The sequence below is a fragment of the Malaclemys terrapin genome, chromosome 1, assembly GCF_027887155.1.
Source record: "Malaclemys terrapin pileata isolate rMalTer1 chromosome 1, rMalTer1.hap1, whole genome shotgun sequence".
NCBI lineage: Eukaryota > Metazoa > Chordata > Testudines > Emydidae > Malaclemys > Malaclemys terrapin.
The window spans coordinates 77,501,739-77,525,523 of NC_071505.1; the positions used below are offsets into that span (position 1 = coordinate 77,501,739).

At 46.0% G+C, this 23,785-nt stretch overlaps 1 protein-coding gene across 3 annotated transcripts in view; it reads left to right on the forward strand.

Moving 5' to 3' along the window:
* LOC128836885 (uncharacterized) overlaps positions 1-14,857 on the forward strand; it is a 74,580-nt gene extending 59,723 nt beyond the window's left edge. Inside the window, exons 1-2 of one of the 3 annotated variants that reach the window (XM_054027583.1) lie at positions 12,313-13,292; positions 14,287-14,857. In XM_054027583.1, the coding sequence (XP_053883558.1) occupies positions 12,716-13,292; positions 14,287-14,702 (993 nt within the window). In that variant the 5' untranslated portion in view covers positions 12,313-12,715 and the 3' untranslated portion in view covers positions 14,703-14,857. Of the gene's footprint in view, positions 1-440; positions 1,232-12,312; positions 13,293-14,286 lie in introns of those variants that run through there. The other 2 variants (XR_008444844.1, XR_008444845.1) reach the window with 2 other exon arrangements.
* Positions 14,858-23,785: the final 8,928 nt, after the last annotated feature.

Below are 23,785 nucleotides of genomic sequence, written 5' to 3' on the forward strand. Positions count from 1 at the left end.
TTGGAATACTGGGCTATCAGAAAATGCAGGGAGCCATTCTTGTTCAAGATCAAACTCTCTGCTTCCTCTGGTCACATGGGGATATGCACTTGAATTTTGTTGGTTTTGCAGTAAGGATGACATTTAAAATTCAGTAAACAAAGTACTTTTCAGGTATTTTTGGTATGTGAAGTAGTAAAATGCACTATTATGCATTACAGAAAGTATCATATACAATATAATAGGACATAGTTGATTTCCATAAGTTCTCCTCTTTCAAAAATATAAACTATTAGCTAGTTATTAGCCTTAATCACTAACCTAAAACTAACTTTTACTTACAATGTAAGCAATTTGAGTATTTATTTAGATACCTGTGCCATGGCATAAGCTACATACCAATAAATATTTGTTATTTATTCAATATTCATGTGGTAGTTAATATTTATTATTATTGTCAGGTATTCCACAGACAAAACATGGAGGCAGTCTTGCATCTGAAGATTCTCCCAACAGTATGTTATGAACAATGCAATGTCAATGCTAACAAATGAAAAAGGACACCATTTTTGCTTCTAGTGAACAAGGACTGGCTACAACAAGACAGAAACTCAGGGATTTCTAAAATATGGATGCAATTGACAGAAGAATCCTAACAGTTCTTCAATCTGAATGTAGGCAACCATTACTTTGACATAAAACTGTTATGCAATGTACACAGATAAAGGTAAAATTAGCAGAATTCAAAAATTGATTTGAAGGAACTTTAATCAACTGGTAAGGGGGAACTCCAAATCCAGTTTTAAATCTCGACAGTTTTGGAGCAAGGTCCCCACAGTGAACTAGAGTCTTTTCATTTTCTGCCAGAATGGAAGTTTCAAACAAGTATTTTATTCAGTAACAACACTCACAATGAACAAATACTTGAGACAACAAAATATGAACATAAGCTTAGTGTATGTGTATCTGGTGTAAGTGACCTTATAGCCTCAGAAGGGGAATATCATACTAATCATTATAAATATTTCTTGAGAAAAGGAACAAAAACTAAGCATGAAACCACTCATAGTAGTACTGACTTGACATGGTCTGGCTTAGTAATGAGTTAAACATTGTGCAGAAGAAGTCAGTATTTTGGAACTTTCACAGCAATGAAGTCATTGTTTTCTCACAAATGAACGTGAAAGATCTCCCCCAGTTTCATTTGAGAGTGGTATGGCAACCTTCAATAAAAACTTATTCTACATCTTGATGGTGCTTATGAGTTCATTGTTTTATGTGATCATGTGAGAGAAAATTGATTAGTCCCTGTCAAATTCCATCACATACCTTTCTCTAAATTGTTTGTCAGTGCAGGAGAAGAAAATTTATCAACCATTCCAGTTTACAAGACTGAACGGGAAGATGAATTGCTCTCAGTTGTATATGTAACACTGAAATTACACTCACATGCAATTGCTCATCCTGGATACCATGGGCTTAACATCAGTGAGGAAGAGACACTGTGGGCCAAAGACTCTATGTGTTTTTGCAACTCCTTTTGGCTGGGCAATCTATTCTTGAAGAAAGCGATGAGGAGTAGATAGTTTGGCAACTTCATCTTCTGTATGTGAGGAGAAAAAGGAAACATATAAACAGTTATTTCTGATGGCATTTTGCGCCAAAAAAATGATAACATTCTGCACATATTTTAAAATTCTACAAAATTCTGCCAATTGTATTTGCCAAATGTGGAAGCTCACAGCATGGTATTGAGGACCACAGGCCGCACAGAGAGGAGAGATCACTGTGCAGCTCCTCCCCCCTGGGACATTGGATGCAGTTGTGAAAAGGCTTGCACAAGTCACACATTATATTCCACAAAAACATGTAGTCTTGACTATTGCTCAAACACTCTTCCCTGGTCTGATGGAGATAAAGTGGACTGTCCTAGACTATAAAAATATTCTGATTCCACAAATAGAAAGTTTATACACAAAGAACTTCCTAAAAATGCTGGAGCAACATACAGGATTCTGGATTGGTGAGTGTGTGGACTCAAAGTGGAATTTTAGGTAGATGAACAATGGATAATGTAATTGATGGTCAAAATTGTGCAAGAGACACTTGTGCTCACAAGATCATTGAAACAGGCAATGTGGCAACCTGTTACCATAACATCTGTGCAACCTACAGCAAAATGACAAGAAGCTCTAAGAAAATCTCCTGGATTTTGCAAGCTCTGATGCTGGAGAAAATTACAATAACCTGGTTTGTGTGTGTAGACGGAAGGGAGATTAGGGGCAACAAACAAGTAAGAGACCAAGCTAACTCTTCAGTGAAGACATACCAAATGATACACAGGAGGATCTGGGCTTGCTAGGAGAATGTTATTTGGTTCTGTTGTGTTCCTAATTTATCTTATAGTGAAGTGTAAGATAAATTAAGACCAAATATGCATGTAGGCCATTTGTTTTAAAATCCCCTTTCATTAATAGTTTATTCCAACTGCTAAATAAAGATACTTTGCTTTAAGAAGGCTGTTGCCTATCAGTGGTGGCAAGTTCCTAAACAGAAGAAATGCAGGTGCCCCAAACCTCTTTTGGATCTAAAGGATGATAAGGTCTTTGTATATGTGGGGTAGTGCATCTAAGGCCTATTCTAAGGGTAAGGCACACCATCAAAAAATGCTGTTTTCTTAACTTGGGTTAGCTAACATGGGTTAAAATAGCAGCTGAAGACACAGCAACTCAGCATTTAACTTGGATTAGCAGCTCAAGTTCAACCCCAGGCTGCCTGATGGGTTAGCAGCTTGAGTTAAAGCCTAAATTAAAAGCTGAGTTTCCATGTCTTCAGCTGCTATTTTAACCCCAGTTAGCTAATCCAAGTTTTTTTGTTTTGTTTTGTTTTAAAATAGCTTTTTTTTGTAGTGCTGTGACGGGTTGGATCACAGAAACCCCCTTGGGAGCTGTCACCCGATGTGCCAAGACTACTTCTATCCCTGTTTTCCCTGCCAGCTCAGGACTCCAGCACCCTGTCTTGCTGAGCCAGACACTCCCGTCTGCTCTAGCACAGACCTACGGTTTGAATTACTTGCCCCAAAGCTGCAGGTTTACCTGAAAACAGCTCACAGAAGTGTGCTTGTCTGTAGCACTCAGATGCCCAACTCCCAACGGGGTCTAAACCCAAATAAATCCCTTTACCCTGTATAAAGCTTATACAGGGTAAATTCATAAATTGTTCACCCTCTATAACACTGAGAGAGAGATATGCACGGTTGTTTGCTCCCCCAGATATTAATACATACTCTGAGTTAATTAATAAGTAAAAAGTGATTTTATTAAATACAGAAAGTAGGATTTAAGTGGTTTCAAGTAGTAACAGACAGAACAAAGTAAGTCACCAAGCAAAATAAAATAAAATGCGCAAATCTATGTCTAATCAAACTAAATACAGATAAGATCCTCACCAGTTCTAGATTGCTTCCTTTTACAGGCTAATCTCCTTTTAGCCTGGGTCCTTTTAGAACGTCTGTCTGTGACCTTCTTTCCTTACATATTTAAATTCCTAGATTCACTCTTCCTTTTATTCCAATAGTCTTGAAACAATGAACAAAATTACCTTCTACTCCATGCTACCACAGTTACAATAATGCAACTTGTTAGTGTAGACAATATAGTGCAGCATGTCCTGAAGCCAAAGTTTTAATTTGAAGGGGCAGAGGCTTCATCTGTATGATTTTCTGAATTCAAGGGAACAAAAACAGAATGTTTTCTCCAGTATTGCTCTCTTCCAATTAAAATCCCCTGTACATTTTACTTCTACTGGATTGCTTTGCTCCATTACTGTCCATCAGCAGTCTCACTACAAACAAATAGTAATCAAGAAAAGGTTTTATGGGGAGCTTGACAGTTCCCCATGTTAACATAAGTTGTTCAATATGCTAGACAGAGCACAAGGGGAAAGGGAAATTCCTTTGTTAAACATCTGAAACCCTGAATTAGGGAGGGACCCACTTATTTTAGGAAAATGAAAATCAGACAGATGAGTACATCCCCTTCACTCAAACCTTGTTTCAGTTTAGGATAAATTTTACTTTCCTTCTTACCATGCTCATTTCCTCCCTAAAGCCTTTCTATCTGCCCATTGTCCCTTTCCACCATATTTATTTTCATACTCTGTGGCCCTTCAGCAGCTCCATGACTCCCTTCTGTTCCATGATCATCTGTATTCCAGGCACACCTAAAGGACCATGTGAGATCAACATCCCATTGTGCGAGGTGCTGTACAAAACACATTGTAAGCTTTTCATGCCAGGGAATGTTTCTTGCATTCTAAATAGACAAGATAGGAGAAAGAAAGTATTATTCCCATTTTACAGATGGGGAACCTCAAGCACAAAGAAGAGCAACTTACCCAAGGTCACACTGACAGTTTGTGGCAGAGCTGAACATATTAAACCAGATCTACTTAGTACCAGGCCAGTGTCTTGACTGCAAGACCATCCTTCCTCAGTGCTAGAGCTGGCCCAGAAATGGAAATCCCTTCCTGTGAAAAAAATTAATTTTTGAAAAAACAAATGTTCATCCTGAAGGCCTCATCTGTGTGATTGTTTTTGTTCCTGTGAATTCAGACAAAGGGCAGTACAGTATCTTAATTGACTTGAGAGATCCACCTGTTCTCAGTACAGTATCGTAATTGACTTAAGAGCTCCACCTGTTAACACAAACCGTAATTAGACTATCTCAACATTTAAAACACGTTCTTGTTTTGATTTTCCACAGGAAGGGTTCCCAAGAAAGATTCTGGTTTGGGAGAGGCAAAACAGAAGTTTTTGGCTTCTCAGGAGCCCATCTGTGAAACTGATAAGAGCTGCCAGCCCACCTGCTCAGCATTCCTACTCCCATCTCTAGGAGGCAGAGATCATGGTCACTTCGTCTCCCTCTTCCTTGCTCTGGGGCTGAGAGACATAGAGCTTGGGACACTCAGCCTTCCTGCCTCCCCCACTCCCCCCCCCCCAGCTCCAGGAGCTGGAGAGAAAGAGGGCTCAGTTTTCCTTTCGTTTCCCTTTGCAATTAAAGATGAGTTTTCACAGAAATAGGAATTTTAGCACATTCTTGTTGATCTCTCTTTGCTGCACTATTTAAATTTCAGTTTAAACTGGGGATATCAGCCACAAAATTCATTATCATCTGTAGCACAGCACAGACTCACCCCTGCGGCGCCTCATGCTGGTCTTCCTCAGGAATTAGCTCTTCAACCCAGGGGCGCCATCTGCAGGCCGGTGATCTGCTTGCCGCTGGCTTCTGTGTCCCTCCCAGGACCCTGGTGTCCTTATTTCAGGGTTCTGCCTCCTGCAGTACCCCACAGTCTTACTGGGTTTCCCCACTCCAGGGGAACCCCCACCCCCTATCTCCATGTCACCTCAGTCATGGTTACTGCCAGTCTCTGTTTAGCCCCCGCACCCTGGGGCAGACTGCAGTCTATCAGCCGATCATCACAGGCAACAAGGAGTTTGGACTGGCTGACTTTACCCACCCTCCGGTTGCCCTTCTGCAAGCCCAATACCTAGGAGTCCTAGAACTAGGCCCTGCAGCCTGGGGAGTTGCTGGCCTAGGGCTTCTCAGCTCCTAAGGCCTTTCCCCAGCCCTGCCTCCCTTTAGGTCCCCAGGGTGAGTTCCCCAGCAGCCAGGCCTGTCTCCCTCTCAAGTCAGAGTGAGGCTGCTACTTCTGGCTTCCAGCCTCTTTATACAGGCCAGCTGGGGCCTGATTGGGGCATGGCCCCGGTGCGGCTGTTTCCCCAATCAGCCTAGGGTTTTCTCTCTCAATCCCAGCCCCTTCCAAGGGCTATCTTTAAACCCCTCAGAGCAGGAGCAGGTGACCACTCCACTGCATCATCCATTAACAGTACTTTGAGATCCTCAAAAGTAAGGCACTTATATACATGCAAACCAATTTACAAATATTAGTGAATTAAGCCTCGCAACACCGCTGATGTAGGGATATATGAACCTTATTTTCTAGGTGGAGAAACTGAGCTATAGAGAGGGTAAATGATATACTCAAAGGTCACAAACATGCCTGCATAGAGCCAAGAACAGAATTCAGACTTCCAAGTGTCAGGCTTCAGACATCCTGTGGAACTCACTGCCATAAGGTATCATTGAGTCCAAGGGTTTAGCAGCATTCAAAAGGGACTAGACATGTATTTGAGTAACAAGAACATTCACAGTTTTGATGGATAGGATTTGTTTAAAAAGTGGTATACTCATTTACACTTCAAGTATGAGCCACATTCTGATGGTGATGTATGTGGGAGATGGGAGAGTAAAGTCTTCACATTGGAATTGTTATTCCAAAATTGCTCACTATTGGGTTTCTTGCACTGTCATCTGAAGTATCTGGTACCCACCATTGTTGGAGACATCATGATACCAGACTAGATGGACCCTTCCTCAATGCTGAATTCATACTTGTCTTGTTATTGTAAGCATTACATTTAGAAACAAATTTTGTCCTAGAGATTAACAAATTCTGTCTGTGTTGGGTCAATTAGGAAGTGAACTTCAGAAATTATTCAAACATTTAAATCTGAGGCCTATTTCCTTGAACACAGTAGTGAACCTCAATACCTGCTTTGGCAGCTCACAGGGAGAGGGACGGTCTGTCACACAGCCAGGATCTATGCCTTATAGGGCTTTTTAAATCAAAATCAACATATTGATTAGCACCCAGAAAGAAATGGGGAGTTGATACAATTATTAGAGAATGGAAGTAATATTTTCCCCCATGATTAACTTCTCTAACCAAAATGAGCATCTATTTTGCATCAGCTGTTGTTCCCAGGTTGTCTTCAGGTTGCTCCACATACTGTGGACTGGGTTGCAATAATTTAGTCTAGAAGTCAGATGGCAACAGTGAGAAAGAAAAGGTCACCAGCAGCTAGTCAAATGAAGATATCACAAGAAAACCCCAGCATTTTTCGGCACTGATGCCACTTGTAATTCAGTACCAAGTAGGGACCCAGAAGCACACCCATATGGCACAGCTCTTGGCGTAAGGGAGGATGGATCCCCTCACTAATGGGGCAAAGCAAGTGCTGCCACCATCACAACTACCTTTCCCTATAGATCCTTCCCCTAACCCACTAACTTCACCTCCATCTTGTTGGGGATTAAGCTTCAACCACCTTGCCCTCCCCCAAATCCCATTCTCAATCAGACACTAGGAAAAAAGAGACCCAACCTCTTCTGGGTGAGATGAAAAATCAGGCTGAGTTGCATGTAATCTGCATTCTGATGGCCCTACAGACTGGACAGTGAAACTATCTCAGTGACTATCTCAGTTCAACCAATGAGACTAATGCGGTCTCTGTGTCATACTGAAATATCATCTGAAAGAGACTGGAATAGATCCAGATTCTGATCTCATGTTGGGTGTCAATCCATTGACTTCTGACACAACTCTGGGTTAAATAATTTAGCTAGGATCAGAATCTAGCTAGTGTTAACAAAAGCAAGTAATAAGATGGTGATAGCTATCTCATTCATTGGTACTGGTTTCAAGTTTTTTGTTTGTTATGCAGTTCCCTATCCAAGAGTTGAAATGTATTTGCATAAGAGAGGGAAGCAAAAAGCATCTTTACATAACTTTTGCTAGGATTTTAAGCTCCTAATGGAGATGACACAGGACTCTGTTGAAGGGCTTTCTTTATGCTGCACTTTTCTTCTGCACAATGATAACCTGAAGTTTTGAACTGTGGGGTGAATACTGAATAGTCACATCTTTTTCTCCATTTTTTTTAAAGGATGATGTTCATTCAATAGCACAACACCAAAGGGTATATAATTATGAAAGGGTGAAAGAAGTTGCATTCAAATTACCCATGAGTCCAAATGCTTGGCTCTGTATAATTACTTTCAAATTATTTCTGTCAAACACGCGTTATAGTTGAGTTAGTCGTTTATATTTTTAAAAGAAAATTAGGGAAATCAAGAACGAACTTATTCAGAATTTTTAATGAGACTAGATCATTCTTTAAAAATAAGTCAGGGTTTTCAGACTGCAAATAAAATCAGCAAATTAAATACAATGAATATTCTGGGAGTGAGATTTGCAAGTTAAAGGCTAAAATTCCAGCACACAAATGCATAACATTACTCCTGATAGTTTTTGAAAATGATGACCTCAATACATAAAATTGGAGATAAAAATTGTTTTCCTGTTAAATCTTTGCATGTTTTCAATTAATTTCCTTTGCTATGAATGTCTAGACTGTCCTGCTTTCGCATCTTAGCAGCGACTGAAAATTCAACAAATTATAATATTGTAACATAAATGAAGATGGACTCATTTTCTGAAGCAAGATCCACTTGTTCTAGCCCCAGTTAGGTCTACATTTGAGAGACCTAAATTAACAAGAAGTCCAGAAATTGCAATCATTAACACAGATTAATGTAAATCTTCCTTTGTGTGTTACACACAATTCTTTTAAATCTAAATAACCAGAAAGGGATAGATTTTTGGCATTGTGCAGGGGAAGGGAAAGGGGAGACGAGTGTAAGAATCCGTCCCACACACCTTGTGCATCCTGTGCCAGACAGGGACAATTGTATACCCATGCTCCAGGGAATGCAAGGTCTGTTCCCTGTATGTGCTTTCCTATGCATAAATCACTCCAAAGGGAATGAGGCAATTGTCGGTGGTACATCCTAATGAGTGATGCATCCTGTGCACTTCTCAGGTCCATCTGGGAGCTCAGAGATGATTACCTCTTTCTGGTGTTCATTCCCTCCTCTAGCTCCCTCTGCACTGCATCCAATGCAGGCCTGTGCCTAGGTGGCACATTATTGAACCAGAGAAAGGGAAAAGCCCTTAAGCAATATGTTGTGGTAGAAATGTTTTATCAGTATGAATTTGGGATATCAGTACCATAGCTGATGTAAGCAATTCCAAATGTATCTCAATAAAGTCAAATTTTATACAATCCCACATGATCATGCACTTTATATATTCCACATTTTACAGAAAAGCTATTTTAGAAATGTTGTAGAGATTTAGACATTCGCTGGTGGCGCTTTCTGATTTTGTTTTCCATCATCCTGTAAAGCTAGGCTCCCTTTGTACCATGAGTCCCACTATCCAGGCATCAGAGGCAGAAAAATTATAATATTTACCTAATACACCTCTACCCCGATATAACGCATCCCGATATAACACGAATTTGGATATAACACGGTAAAGCAGCACTCCAGGGGGCGGGGCTGCGCGCTCCTGTGGATCAAAACAAGTTCGATATAACGTGGTTTCACCTATAACGCGGTAAGATTTTTTGGCTCCCGAGGACAGCGTTATATCGGGGTAGAGATGTACCATCTGTTCAATAGGTTATAACATCAGAATGTTATGGTCAGAGATGTTTATGTCTAATAGAGCTAGCAACAAATGTCTCAACACTGTAGATGGCGGTGGGGGATTGCTGGCTTTTTAATAATATAAAGCCCCCATGAATCATGAGCTGTTAGACTCTTTGCATGTCATCAGTCCAGGACTGATATTTCAATAATTTGACTAGTCTGACGCCCAGGACAAGTAAATTATTCCCTACTGCATTGATGTGGGCTGGGGTGGGTGGGCGGTTTGTAGGGAAGATAATGGAAAATTCCTCTGTCAGACTGAGGGATATTTTTGTTTTGAGAATTGTGGCTGTTTGGGCTATGTAGAGGGGTTAGATGTTAGAATAGTCTTGGTGTTGTGAATTAGTGGTCAGTGTTAGAAGAGGTAATCAAATGTGCACTCTGTGTGCAACTTAGTACATTGCATCTGACCAGATATGTATTTTTGGCTACATAAATACTCCCACACACCTACTTATAAGTGTGGTGGCGATAGACATATTCAATAGCAGAACCTTGGGCGGAAATAAAAGTTAATACGCATCTGCAGTTATCAGGAACTCTGCCCACTATCCATTTTCCTCTTGGAATACCTCACACTTTTAGGTATCAGAAAGCTATTTTTACTGTTTTAGCGGGACCATTCAGTGCAACAAAAATAAGTCTACTTACAGAACTGCCAGCTGGGTACTTGCTGCTTTATTTCACTGCATCACAACAGTGTGGGGTTGGGGGAAGGGGAACTCCCACTGATTAAACAGGAACTGAGGGAGGGGTGAAGCATGGCTGTATCCCATAATACTCTGGGGGTAACCCAGTGAACATCATCATGACCATTTTTCTACATTTGGCTATTTCTACGTTATGGACCTTACAGCGGCACAGTACAGCTGCAGCTGCATTGCTGTAAGTTCTGTGTAGCGATTTTATGATGTCAAGAAGCAGCGGTAGCTGTGTCAGCTCTCCTGCCAACATAGCACCATCCATATCGCCACTTTTCTTGGTGAAACTTACAATGTTATGGGGGTGTTTTTTTCACACCCCTGACCTACAAAAATTTTGCAGACAAAAGTGCTAGTGTAGACAAAGCCTTAGTCTTTCCAAAAGTTTTGTGATTCCCTCTCATCCCCGCACACCCAAACTCATGGTACCTAGGACATCTAGAGTGAGATTCTCAGCCATGCTGCAGCTCCTGTATGCGGTGTGTAAAGTGGCTCTAAATCCTCCAGCTCTGGCTATGAGGGAATTCCCAGAGGCAGGGACTGATGAAGACAGTCATAGACTGTTTTTCTAGGATTGTCATGCAAGCCCCAATGTGGGGATGTGTTGTTGGGTAGCCAGTAGGGTGCATCATGGTGGGATTGTGCTGGGCCAGAGAGTATAGTGATGCTTAAAATCACCTTTAACCTTCATCCCCTGGGGTGTGACTTCTATGCTGTCTCTCTAAAACTATGACTACACTGCAGCTAGAGGCATAATTTCCAGCTAGGGTAGATATACACATGGTAGCTGTGAAGTATCAGTGTACTTGCAGCGGCAGCATGGGCTAGCCAACTAAGTACTTACCTAGGGTCTTGGACACGATTATACTTCGGCGGCTAGCTCATCCCGCCATCCACGTCACTGCAACTACCTTCCTATTTTTAGCATACTAGCTCAAATCAGAGCTAGCACATGTTCATCTATCAGGGTGACCAGATAGCAAGTGTGAAAAATTGGGACACTTTCTTTTTTGGAGGTAGAGGTGTGTAAGACAAAGCCCTGAATGTTGTTACATTCCCGATAATATTGGGACGTCTGGTCACCCTAACATCTATCCAAGATATAAATTACACCTCCAGCTGTAGTGTACTCTAAAGGGGACAGACGAGAATTTCAACCCTACCCTGGAGTGGTGAGCTATAACTTCTTTTAGGGGGGGATTTGAGGGCATTGTCCCTTCCTGTGTAAATGAACATTGCAAACTCATGTTGCCAAAAATCTTAAGCAAGGGGTGTGTGTGTGTGTGTGTGTGTGTGTGTGCGTGTGTGTGTGTGTGTGTGTGTGTGTGTGTGTGTGTGTGTGTCTTTATATATAAATATGTGGCACAGAGATCTTTTTTCAAAATGAGTATATATGAGAATGTATATGTATGGAGAATACATAAAACAACTTCCCTCTTTTCCAATATTCTCTCTTCACTTACAAGTAACAACCTAGGAAATAAGTGTTAAAACTTGCCTGGATCCCACCTCTCCTGGATATCTCAAAAGCATGAAGTTTCACATAAAAGCTGCTTGTCCAGTTATACTGAAAGAAGGACAGGAGACATTTGATATGGGTTTAATCAAGCTACAACTTTATTATTAGATGTCTGGGATTACCCAACAGATAAGTGTACAATGCGGGTAACCCCATGTTCATTCCATAATTACCCTGGGGGTGCTTCTGCTAGCTCCCCCTCTTTTTTCCATCCACGTGCTCCCAGTCAATCCACTGTTGGGACGTTACCATCCAGCCCCTCTCTCTTGGGCTATAGAAAGGGGGGTTGGCTCCCTTCTGTACCAATCATAGGAGTTATCAACCTCCCCCTCCATTCCCTTCCTTTAATAAACAACTCCTTTTTAAGTCCTTTTCCAAGCCATTTATCCGGTCACTGTTTCTGATCTGCTAAGGAGTTCATTTCCTTTTAGATGATTAGGCTGGTAAGACATGGTGGATATGCATACAGAGACATTTGTGATACAGTAATTTTCATAGTAACATTTCACAATAACTCCATAATGTCAACCAGAATTCATAAATTGTACAGACAAATTACTAGATTTCATGATAATATGCAATATCCTCCTTATTAAGATGGGGAAACTGAGCAACATAAGTGAAGTGACTTGTCCAGTGACATTTGTTAAAAGTAGACTGGCCTTTTCTTGTTTTTTGTTTTTCATTTTAAGTTTTAAGGGTGAAAGTATGTGCTTTGCCTCTAAGGCCTGGTCTACACTAGGCGTTTATGTCGAAGTTAGCGCCGTTACATCGAATTAACCCTGCACCCGTCCACACTGCGATGCTATTTAGTTCGACATAGAGGTCTCTTTAATTCGACTTCTGTACTCCTCCCCGACGAGGGGAGTAGCGCTAAATTCGACATGGCCATGTCGAATTAGGCTAGGTGTGGATGGAAATCGACGCTAATAGCTCCGGGAGCTATCCCACAGTGCACCACTCTGTTGACGCTCTGGACAGCAGTGCGAGCTCGGATGCTCTGACCAGCCACACAGGAAAAGCCCCGGGAAAATTTGAATTTGAATTCCTTTTCCTGTCTGGCCAGTTTGAATCTCATTTCCTGTCTGGACATCGTGGCGAGCACAGCAGCACTGGCAACGATGCAGAGCTCTCCAGCAGTGATGGCCGTGCAGTCTGTGAATAGAAACAGGGCCCCAGCATGGACTGATCGTGAAGTCTTGGATCTCATCGCTGTGTGGGGCGATGAGTCCGTGCTTTCCGAGCTGCGATCCAAAAGAAGGAATGCAAAGATCTACGAGAAGATCTCTAAAGACATGTCAGAGAGAGGATACAGCCGGGATGCAACGCAGTGCCGCGTGAAAATCAAGGAGCTGAGACAAGGCTACCAGAAGACCAAAGAGGCAAACGGACGCTCCGGATCCCATCCCCAGACATCCCGTTTCTACGAGGCACTGCATTCCATCCTCGGTGCGGCCGCCACCACTACCCCACCAGTGACCGTGGACTCTGAGGATGGGATAGTGTCCACGGCCGGTTCCTCGGACATGTTAGGGGACGGGGAAGATGAGGAAGGAGATGAGGAGGGCGAGGCAGTCGGCAGTGCTCACAACGCTGATTTCCCCGACAGCCAGGATCTCTTCATCACCCTTACAGAGATCCCCTACGAAGCGTCCCCAGCCGTTACCCCGGACACAGAATCTGGGGAAGGATCAGCCAGTAAGTGTTGTAAACATCTAAACATTTATTTTTAACAAAACAGGAATATTAACAATTAAAAGAATGGGTTGTTCATGATTAGTGTGCCCTAGGCGCTTAACGGTTTAGTCATGGGCAGTGCAAGTTTTGAAAAAAAATCTAGCAATGTCCGGTTTTCAGTGATTGTCCTGCACAAGCCGCTCTACTGTTTATTCCCTGCTACTGCAGCTACAGTAAAATGCAGTCTATATGTCCGGGGATAGAGCAGTAATCCTCCTGGGACATCTCGATGAAGCTCTCCTGGAGGTAATTTGAAAGCCGTTGCATGAGGTTCCTGGGGAGAGCGGCCTTATTGGGTCCTCCGAAGTACGACACGTTGCCGCGCCACGAGACTATCAAGTACTCGGGAATCATTGCTCTGCACAGTAGGGCGGCATACGGCCCTGGTCTTTGGAGGCTTTCCTGGAGCATTCTCTCTCTGTCGCTCTCAGAGATCCTCATCAGGGTGATGTCGCCCATGGTGACCTGCTTTGAATTAGGTAGGGGAATGTTAGTGTTGGGACTGCTTTCCCGTTCCTTTACAGAACTGTAACCGCTGGTTTGTAGCCACGCGGTGGAGGCGGGAGAGGGGCAGCCGAAAGGGATCGTTCCCGGGGACAGCCGTGAGGGGGTGGGACAGGGGCAGAGTTCCCGCTTGCCGGATTGCTGGCTGCAGGAACTGACATAGCTTTAAATGTGAAATGAGGCCAGTGGTAATATAAAAGTTTTAAACTGCCACAAGTGTACGGCTTACCATGTCTGCCTGCAACAGAAATTCCGTTGTGCTGCCCCGCTTCTCAAATGTGCTGTGCAAGACCCCAGGCACTGAATGCGAAGGCCGAGAATTCGACCTTGTGCTGAGTGCGCATGTGATAGGTGCTGTGCATGGTCTTGTTCACAGAGAAAGACTATGTTCTTTGTTCACAACTACATTTATCTTTCTGAGGAATTCACTCCCTTTTTCCCATTTCCACAGCCCCATCTGCGACTGTCTCACAACCTAGCCTGGAATCACACTCCCAGAGGCTAGCGCGGATTAGGCGTAGGAAGAAGAGGACACGGGAGGACATGTTCTCTGAGCTTATGGCCTGTTCCCAAGCCCAGGCCGCACAGCAGACCCAGTGGCGGGAGAACTTGACCCGAATGCACCAAACCAACATGGATCGGGAGGAGAGGTGGCGGCAGGAAGACCAGCAGGCGACTCAAATGCTGCTTGGACTACTGAGGGAGCAAACGGACACGCTCCGGCGCCTTGTGGATGTTCTGCAGGAACGGAGGCAGGAGGACAGAGCCCCGCTGCAGTCCATCTCTAACCGCCCTCCCCCCGCCACCAAGTCCCATACCCACCTCACCCAAAGTGCAAAGAAGGAGAGGCGGCAGAGTCCCTGCTAACTCTCACTCCACCCCTGCAGAGAGCTCTAGTAGCAGAAGGCTCTCATTTCCCAAAATTTGAAAAGTTCTTTCCTTCCCGCCTGACACAAGCCCCCGTCCAAGTTTCACCTCCCAATGCCATGTATAGCTGATAATAAAAAATACGTTTCTGTTAACTACTGTTTCAATCATGTGTAACCCTTCTGCCCATCTAAGTTGGCAGCAACAAGGGCCGGGTTCTGTATCTAGGGGTTCCGTTTCAATAACGCAATGCAAAACCGGCTCGAGCCCCCACCCAGTGACCTGGGACAATTACATACCACCCCCTGGGCACCTCTAAGAGGCAATACTTCCCCTCTCGCAAGCACGGAGTCTGAGTGTAACAGAAAGTGTTTAATAACATGAGGTAAACAACATCAGCATTAAATGGAAAAACACCACAACTAGAGTTTTTAGACCAAACCATGAGCGAAGACCCACCCCCGCAAATTGGGCCGTGTCCTCTCCCGTTGGTTCTTGAAAGCAGCGACCCAAGAATCACCAAAGTCCCAAAAGTCCACCAATCCCAAAGTCTCTTGGGTCCAGCAACCCAAGAATCACAAAAGTCCCAAAAGTCCGACAACCCCCCAAAAAGTCTCTGTCCATGATCAGTGCAGCCCCAGAGTTCAAAGGGGGGGGGGTGAGCAGGGTGTTAAGGGGCACCTTACGTGATCCGAGGCCAACCGGCTGCTTCTCCGTGGGGTTCCACTGCAGCCTTCACCACGAACTGCTCCACTCCACCCGCAGTCCCACAAACTGCTCTGGCAGCTGCTCCGCTCCGCTCACCGACCTGTGAGCTGCGCCGCTCCGCTCACCGACCTGTGAGCTGCGCCGCTCCGCTCACCGACCTGTGAGCCGCTCCGCTCCGCTCACCGACCTGTGAGCCGTGCCGCTCCGCTCACCGACCTGTGAGCTGCGCCGCTCCGCTCACCGACCTGTGAGCCGCTCCGCTTCGCTCCAGCCATCCCTTGGGCCGCTCCCACAAGGCTCTGCTCTGCTAGCTGCTCCTCCAGCCGCTCCGCTCACCGACCTGTGAGCTGCTCCGCTCCGCTCACCCCCGCTAAGCTAAGTTAGCTTAGCAATATAGCTTCAGGCTCCCCCACTAGTTAACACAGCCTCAGTGATCTCAGCTCTTAAATAGCTTTAGCTCTTTTGTGATTTCAGCTCTTAGTGATTTCAGCTAGTAGTAGGGGAGCCCCAGTGCTGGTGCACTATTGGCCCAAAGTGAACTCAGCTCAGCAGTCTGTAACTAGACTCCTAATGGAATCAAAGTTAGCTCTGACATTCAACAGTGGAGAGAGGAGGTAGTGCAATTGGTGTTTTAACCCCCTCAGGGAGGGGGCCACACCATCAGGTACAAATACCTGTCCCCATCCTCTCTCAATTCACTGGGTTTTGTAACCCATGCCCCTTGACAAGCAAATGCTACTTAGGTAATGGTGAATGACTCACTCAGTCCTTCTGTCATACACCAGTTCCACTGGCCTTGATTCACAGAATCAGGGTAACAAAACTTTATTCTTCCTGCCCCAATAGCAGAGAAACTGGGGATCCCACACCAGCCAAAGTAACCACTTTGAGTTGCTGTTGTTTCCTGCCAGGCGAGTGGGTGTGCCTATGCAAACAAGATCAGCCCCTGGAGTTCTTTTCCACACTCGCCATAATTCACCACCAGATGTCAGGGTAGAGCTCATCCTGACTCTGCTTACATCCTCCCCCCAGCCGAAAATTTGTCGTCCCGACAAATCACACTCCCTATTATAACAACTCACTGGTTCCCTCCAAAGGGCCTCAGATAGCCCACTTTAGCTTCCACAAGCCTGTGTGCTAAACATATTGGTTCCTCACTATTTACCCCAGGTGCATCATAAGTCAACCGTTTTACTGGTCTTATTACCCTGTCTCGTCTATTGAGAATCTCTGTTGCCGTGGTGCGCGGGACAGCCTCTTGAACGATGGATGGAGAGGTTTCCTTTGAGGGTCCCTCGGCTACTGGCATAGGCCCCTGCATTTCTAGTTCTAACAGTGGAGGGTCCAAGGTGCCCAGGACATCCTCCACCTGTATGTCTCCACTGTCCAATAACCTGGGTGTGTCATCACATGGGGGTCCCACCAGTCGCTCAGGGGTGTCAGGAATGGGCCTAAATACTTCTGCCATGGGGTTTAGGGCGGAAGAAGAAGAGCTCTCTTTTGATTCAGCCGATCGAGACTGAAATCTTGTCTCCATCCCAGGATACACCATGGTTGTGTCTTCCTCCTCAGACTCACTCTCGGATGTGCTGCATGGGGGTAGGTTAGCTGCAGGGGGCTGGCTGTCCACGTTGGAGGGCGGCTTTGGTCCAGCACCTTCGTTCTGCCCAGTTGCCCTGTTGTGGCCCATCTCATTCGGGGTGCCTACCAATTCCCCCACAGGGAGCAAAAGGTTTCTATGCACTGTCTTTGTCTGCCCTGGACCCTCTTCAGGTTTGATCTTGTAGACCGGCAGGTCTCCTAGCTTTTCCATCACCAAGTAAGGTATTGCCTTCCATCTGTCGGCTATCTTGTGTTTGCCAGCAATACCCAAATTTCGCAGCAGAACTCTGTCCCCCGGCTGGAGTTCTTGCAGATGTACCCTAGCATCATATCGATGTTTGTTGCGGTCGGCGTTCTTCCGAGCCGCAGATGTAGCTAAGTGATAAGCATCCCGCAGCTTTTCTCTCAGTCGGGATACATATTGCTGATGAGTTTCATAGCTATCTCCATCCTCTGATACACCAAAGCACAGGTCTATGGGTAATCTTGGTTCTCGTCCAAACATTAAGAGATATGGGGTGACTCCTGTAGCATCATTCTTTGTGGCATTGTAGGCGTGCACCAGATATGCAACATGTTGGCTCCAGGTTGCTTTCTGCTCTGGTCGCAAAGTCCCCAACATATCTAATAGGGTTCGGTTGAACCTCTCTGGCTGAGGATCACCTTGCGGGTGATAAGGCGTTGTTCTAGACTTCTTAATTCCCGCTATCCTCAGCACCTCCTTCAGAAGATGACTCTCAAAGTCCCGCCCCTGATCCGAGTGTATCCGGGCTGGAAATCCATAAACTGAGAAATATTTCTCCCACAGTACTCGAGCAACCGTGGTGGCCCTCTGATCACGCGTGGGATATGCCTGCGCATATCGTGTATAATGGTCAGTCACTACTAGAATGTTCCCAATATTCCTCTTGTCTACTTCTAAAGACAAGAAATCGATGCATACCAGTTCCAAAGGTTTGGTGCTGGTGATGTTCTTGAGATATGCAGCCCTCGTGGGCAGAGTTTTCCTTTGAACACATCGAGCACAGGTCTCACATTTCCTGCGAACATCTTCAGCCATCCGAGGCCAATAGAATCTACTACGAAGAAGTTCCAGGGTCCTCTCCATCCCTAAATGTCCAAAGTCATCATGCAGGGCCCTCATGGCCAGGGCTCTGTACTCTTTTGGCAGCACTAGCTGTGCTCGTTGCTTTTGTAAAGGGTCTGTGGTCACTCGATGTAGCACTCCCTGAATCAGTTTTAGTTTGGTCCATTCTCTCAATAGTAGTTTACCCTCCGGGTTAGGTGGGACAACCACAGCTGGGCTTCACCCCTCCCTTTTGGCAAGTAGTGTATCACGAATGCCAATATCTTGCAGCTGGGCTTCCTGCCAGTCAGCCGCATTGAGCATGGGCAAAGGAGATTGGTCCAACGCAATATAGTTCACTGAAGCAGAAGGCACGCATTCAGGGGGCAGGCCCAAAGCTTCTGCAGCACATCCATGAAGACTCTCATGGGACTCTGGCTCCCGGTGACTCACACTGCAAATAGCCCTCACTCCATCTGTGGGTATCACAGCAACTCCTGGTGCCTGTGGACGCCTGGACAATGCATCTGCATCTACATTGCTTCTCCCTGATCGGTATTGAATGCTGAAGTCATAGCTAGCCAAAGCGGCCACCCATCTTTGCCCAGTAGCATCCAGCTTAGCACTTGTTAACACATAGGTCAGTGGGTTGTTATCTGTCCACACCTGGAACTGAGCACCATATAAGTAGTCTCGAAATTTCTCAGTGATGGCCCATTTCAAGGCCAAGAACTCCAGCTTGTGGGTGGGATAGCGAGTTTCACTATCAGACAGTCCTCGGCTGGCAAAGGCTACAGGTTTACGTCTTCCTTCCACTTCCTGGTACAGTACTGCTCCCAGACCCTCCAAACTGGCATCAGTATGCAGGATAAATGGCTTGCTTGGGTCAGCAAAGACTAGGACTGGAGCATGAGTTAGGCAAGTAATGATTTCTCGAAAAGCCCTTTCACATCTCTCATCCCACCGTGGCCCAAATGGTTCGAAGGGGCCATAGTGTCTCTGCACAGGAGGCTTTGGGGACCTTCCCTTATTCTTGGTCTTAGATTTGTTCCTGCTGGACTGGTATCCCCTGGTAAGATCATTCAGAGGTTTTACAATCGTAGCATAGTTTTTCACAAATCTGCGATAGTAGCCACTAAACCCAAGAAAGGTCTTGAGTTCTCTGTAGTTACTTGGACATGGCCATGTAGTGAGGGCTTCTATTTTATCGGGATCAGTACTCACACCCTCTTGGGACACGATGTGACCCACATACTTCACTGAGGTCCTGCAGAACTGGCATTTGTCAATTGAAAGCTTCAAACCATAATCCTCTAACCTATCAAGCACTTTAAGAAGTCTTTCTTCATGCTCCTCCAAGGTTCTTCCAAACACTATCAGGTCATCCAAATAAACTAACACTTGCAGTAAATTCATGTCTCCCACAACTTTCTCCATAAGACGTTGAAATGTGGCAGGTGCTCCAGAGATCCCTTGGGGCATGCGTTCAAACTGATAAAACCCTAATGGGCAGATGAAGGCTGTCTTCTCCTTATCTGCTTCACCCAGAGGGATCTGGTAGTATCCACTCCGAAGATCCAACACAGAGAACCACTGGCTTCCCAGCAAACAGTCTAAGGCATCTTGGACTCGGGGCATTGTGTACTGGTCAACCACAAGTTTCAGAGTAACAGCCGTGTTAGTCTGTATCCGCAAAAAGAAGAACAGGAGTACTTGTGGCACCTTAGAGACTAACAAATTTATTAGAGCATAAGCTTTCGTGCATCCGAAGAAGTGGGCTGTAGTCCACGAAAGCTTATGCTCTAATAAATTTGTTAGTCTCTAAGGTGCCACAAGTACTCCTGTTCTTCTTTTTGGTCAACCACAGTACGGCGGTTTAGGGTGCGGTAGTCAATACACATCCGGATTTTCCCATTCTTTTTACGGACCACCACAATGGGTGAGGCATATGGGCTGCGGGACTCTGTAATGATGCCATTCGCAGCCAGCTCCTGAAGATGTTGTCGCACATCTTCCATCTCGGAGAGGGCAATCCTCCTAGATCTCTCCCTGAAAGGTCGAGAGTCATGTAGTCTGATGTTGTGCTCTACTCCTTTTGCACATCCCACATCCCACTCATGCAATGAGAACACCTTGGATCTTTCACAAAGTTTCCTCCTCAGGCGATCTTTCCACTCCTCGGACAATGGTGAATCTCCAAAGTCAAACTTTGCAGGGTCTATTGGCGGAACTTGAGTCTCACACTGGGGTTTTACAATTGATTCAGGCTCAAAGAGATCCGCTATCTTTTGTCCTTGCTTCACAACAACATCTCGACTTGTTTCATTAGCAATCAGTATAGTCACCTTTTCCTGGGCTTCAGCAGGTAGGGTTATGACTCCACTGGGGACCAGCACTCCTTCCGGGAGCTCTCCTTCAACTGGCTGCTCTACCATTGCTAATGCCCCTTTACTGCCTTTCAGCCGAGTACTCATGACAAGCACTTCTTGCTCCGTCCTTGCAGGCACTACTAACGGGGTTGTGCCCATGTACTTCAGCGCCCCAATCGGTAGCTCAGATGTCTCCTTTTTAGCACCCTCAATCTTCCTATAGGCTTCAGCACAAAGCGTATGGATCATCAGGGTATTCAGGTACTGGTCCCCAGCCCGTCGTCTGCAGTAATCCGCGAGCACCTTGAAGAGACTGGAGTTGGTCCCTATTAGCACAGACACATCAGAGGTCCCTTTAGGGTCAGGGCATATTAATGCCGCTGTGTCCACCTCTTCTCTTACCCCAGCAACCTCCTCTGGGAATTCCAGGTGCACTATGACATACCCTTGGTAGGGGTATTCATCCATGCTGAGGCCACACAGACCAACGCCAGTCAGTGGCTGTATAGGCAGGTGCCTAAGCATTTGTTGGTAGAATGACTGAAATATAATAGTCACTTGAGATCCAGTGTCAAGCACGGCTTTACACTCCACCCCTTCAATCTTCACCATGACCTCTGCTCGAGGCCCTATCAGTCCTGCGGGGATCCCAGCTGGACAGTCTTTTCTGGGGGAATCTTCAAATCCTGCAGGCCTGGGTGGTCCCCGTCCCCGGACTCTCTGGCAGCTACCGGATCTCTCCCAACTGATCCTCAGCTTTCCATACACTAAGGAGGGGTTTTCTTCATTATGGAACTTGGCAGCACTGTGTCCATCCTGACCACATCGGTAGCAGAAGAATTGTCCTTTCCCTCTTCGCCCAGATGGGATGGTGGCTCTAAATGCTGACTTCTCCATCGCCACGGTCAGAGGCTCCTTATTCCCGGAAGTCTTAGCTTGGTCAATGGTGCTTTGCAGTTCAGCTATCTGTTCTGTCAGGACCTGCACTTGTTGGGCAAGTTCCTCTGTGGTGCTCACCATCAGTACACTGGCCGTTTGCAGTGGTGTTGTGCCGGCTGGCTCCAATGTTTGGGCTTCCCAAAACTCGCTGGCAGCTTGCCTTTCTTCCTCTTCTCTGACCTCCTTTATCAGCTGGGAATAACTTGGGGGATGTTCCCGTCGTTCTCTTAGCCGAAGATGGAGTAGAATCGAGTTCTGATATTGAGCTCCTCTTACAATTTGAGCCAGTCTGGTCCGATCCATCTGTTCAGCAGTCACTGCACCCCTCATGACAGCTCTCTGAAGCAGTCTTTCCAGCCTCTGTATATAGGCTGAAATCTTCTCGCCAATTTGCTGTCGGGAATTAAGGAACTTACAGTAACTGTCTTCAGGGCCCTCTACACTCCCAAAGGTATGATCAAGGGCCTCTAGGCAGTCCTTCACACTGACCCCAGGGTCAATGAGCTTCAGGGTGCGAATCACATCTAATGCTGGGCCACTAAGGCTCTCTATCAGACATCTTCGCTTTTCTGCATCAGGTATGGCCCACTCCTGCAGCATTTCAGTGGTATGCTCCAACCAGGGTTCGAACTCCTCTGCCCCAGCAAATAACCTTAACTCACGACAAGAGTTTGACCTAGCATGGGACAACACAACCTTTTCCAATATTTGCCCCAGTGCTTTTGTCCAATCATTGGCTGAGGCTGTGGCCCCTGAGCTAGAGGCTGCAGGGCCGGGGCCCAACAAACCCGACATATTAGCCATTATACAAACAGTAATTTCCTCAAAATATAACCACAATTGTTTCCCAATGCAGGGGAACACTCAACAGGTGCTTGCGAGGGGTACTGACCCAGGGGATCCCGGACGAGCCCCCAAAAATGTAACCCTTCTGCCCATCTAAGTTGGCAGCAACAAGGGCCGGGTTCTGTATCTAGGGGTTCCGTTTCAATAACGCAATGCAAAACCGGCTCGAGCCCCCACCCAGTGACCTGGGACAATTACATACCACCCCCTGGGCACCTCTAAGAGGCAATACTTCCCCTCTCGCAAGCACGGAGTCTGAGTGTAACAGAAAGTGTTTAATAACATGAGGTAAACAACATCAGCATTAAATGGAAAAACACCACAACTAGAGTTTTTAGACCAAACCATGATCGAAGACCCACCCCCGCAAATTGGGCCGTGTCCTCTCCCGTTGGTTCTTGAAAGCAGCGACCCAAGAATCACCAAAGTCCCAAAAGTCCACCAATCCCAAAGTCTCTTGGGTCCAGCAACCCAAGAATCACAAAAGTCCCAAAAGTCCGACAACCCCCCAAAGTCTCTGTCCATGATCAGTGCAGCCCCAGAGTTCAAAGGGGGGGGGGTGAGCAGGGTGTTAAGGGGCACCTTACGTGATCCGAGGCCAACCGGCTGCTTCTCCGTGGGGTTCCACTGCAGCCTTCACCACGAACTGCTCCACTCCACCCGCAGTCCCACAAACTGCTCTTGCAGCTGCTCCGCTCCGCTCACCGACCTGTGAGCCGCTCCGCTCCGCTCACCGACCTGTGAGCTGCGCCGCTCCGCTCACCGACCTGTGAGCCGCTCCGCTTCGCTCCAGCCATCCCTTGGGCCGCTCCCACAAGGCTCTGCTCTGCTAGCTGCTCCTCCAGCCGCTCCGCTCACCGACCTGTGAGCTGCTCCGCTCCGCTCACCCCCGCTAAGCTAAGTTAGCTTAGCAATATAGCTTCAGGCTCCCCCACTAGTTAACACAGCCTCAGTGATCTCAGCTCTTAAATAGCTTTAGCTCTTTTGTGATTTCAGCTCTTAGTGATTTCAGCTAGTAGTAGGGGAGCCCCAGTGCTGGTGCACTATTGGCCCAAAGTGAACTCAGCTCAGCAGTCTGTAACTAGACTCCTAATGGAATCAAAGTTAGCTCTGACATTCAACAGTGGAGAGAGGAGGTAGTGCAATTGGTGTTTTAACCCCCTCAGGGAGGGGGCCACACCATCAGGTACAAATACCTGTCCCCATCCTCTCTCAATTCACTGGGTTTTGTAACCCATGCCCCTTGACAAGCAAATGCTACTTAGGTAATGGTGAATGACTCACTCAGTCCTTCTGTCATACACCAGTTCCACTGGCCTTGATTCACAGAATCAGGGTAACAAAACTTTATTCTTCCTGCCCCAATAACAGAGAAACTGGGGATCCCACACCAGCCAAAGTAACCACTTTGAGTTGCTGTTGTTTCCTGCCAGGCGAGTGGGTGTGCCTATGCAAACAAGATCAGCCCCTGGAGTTCTTTTCCACACTCGCCATAATTCACCACCAGATGTCAGGGTAGAGCTCATCCTGACTCTGCTTACACATGTTCTTTT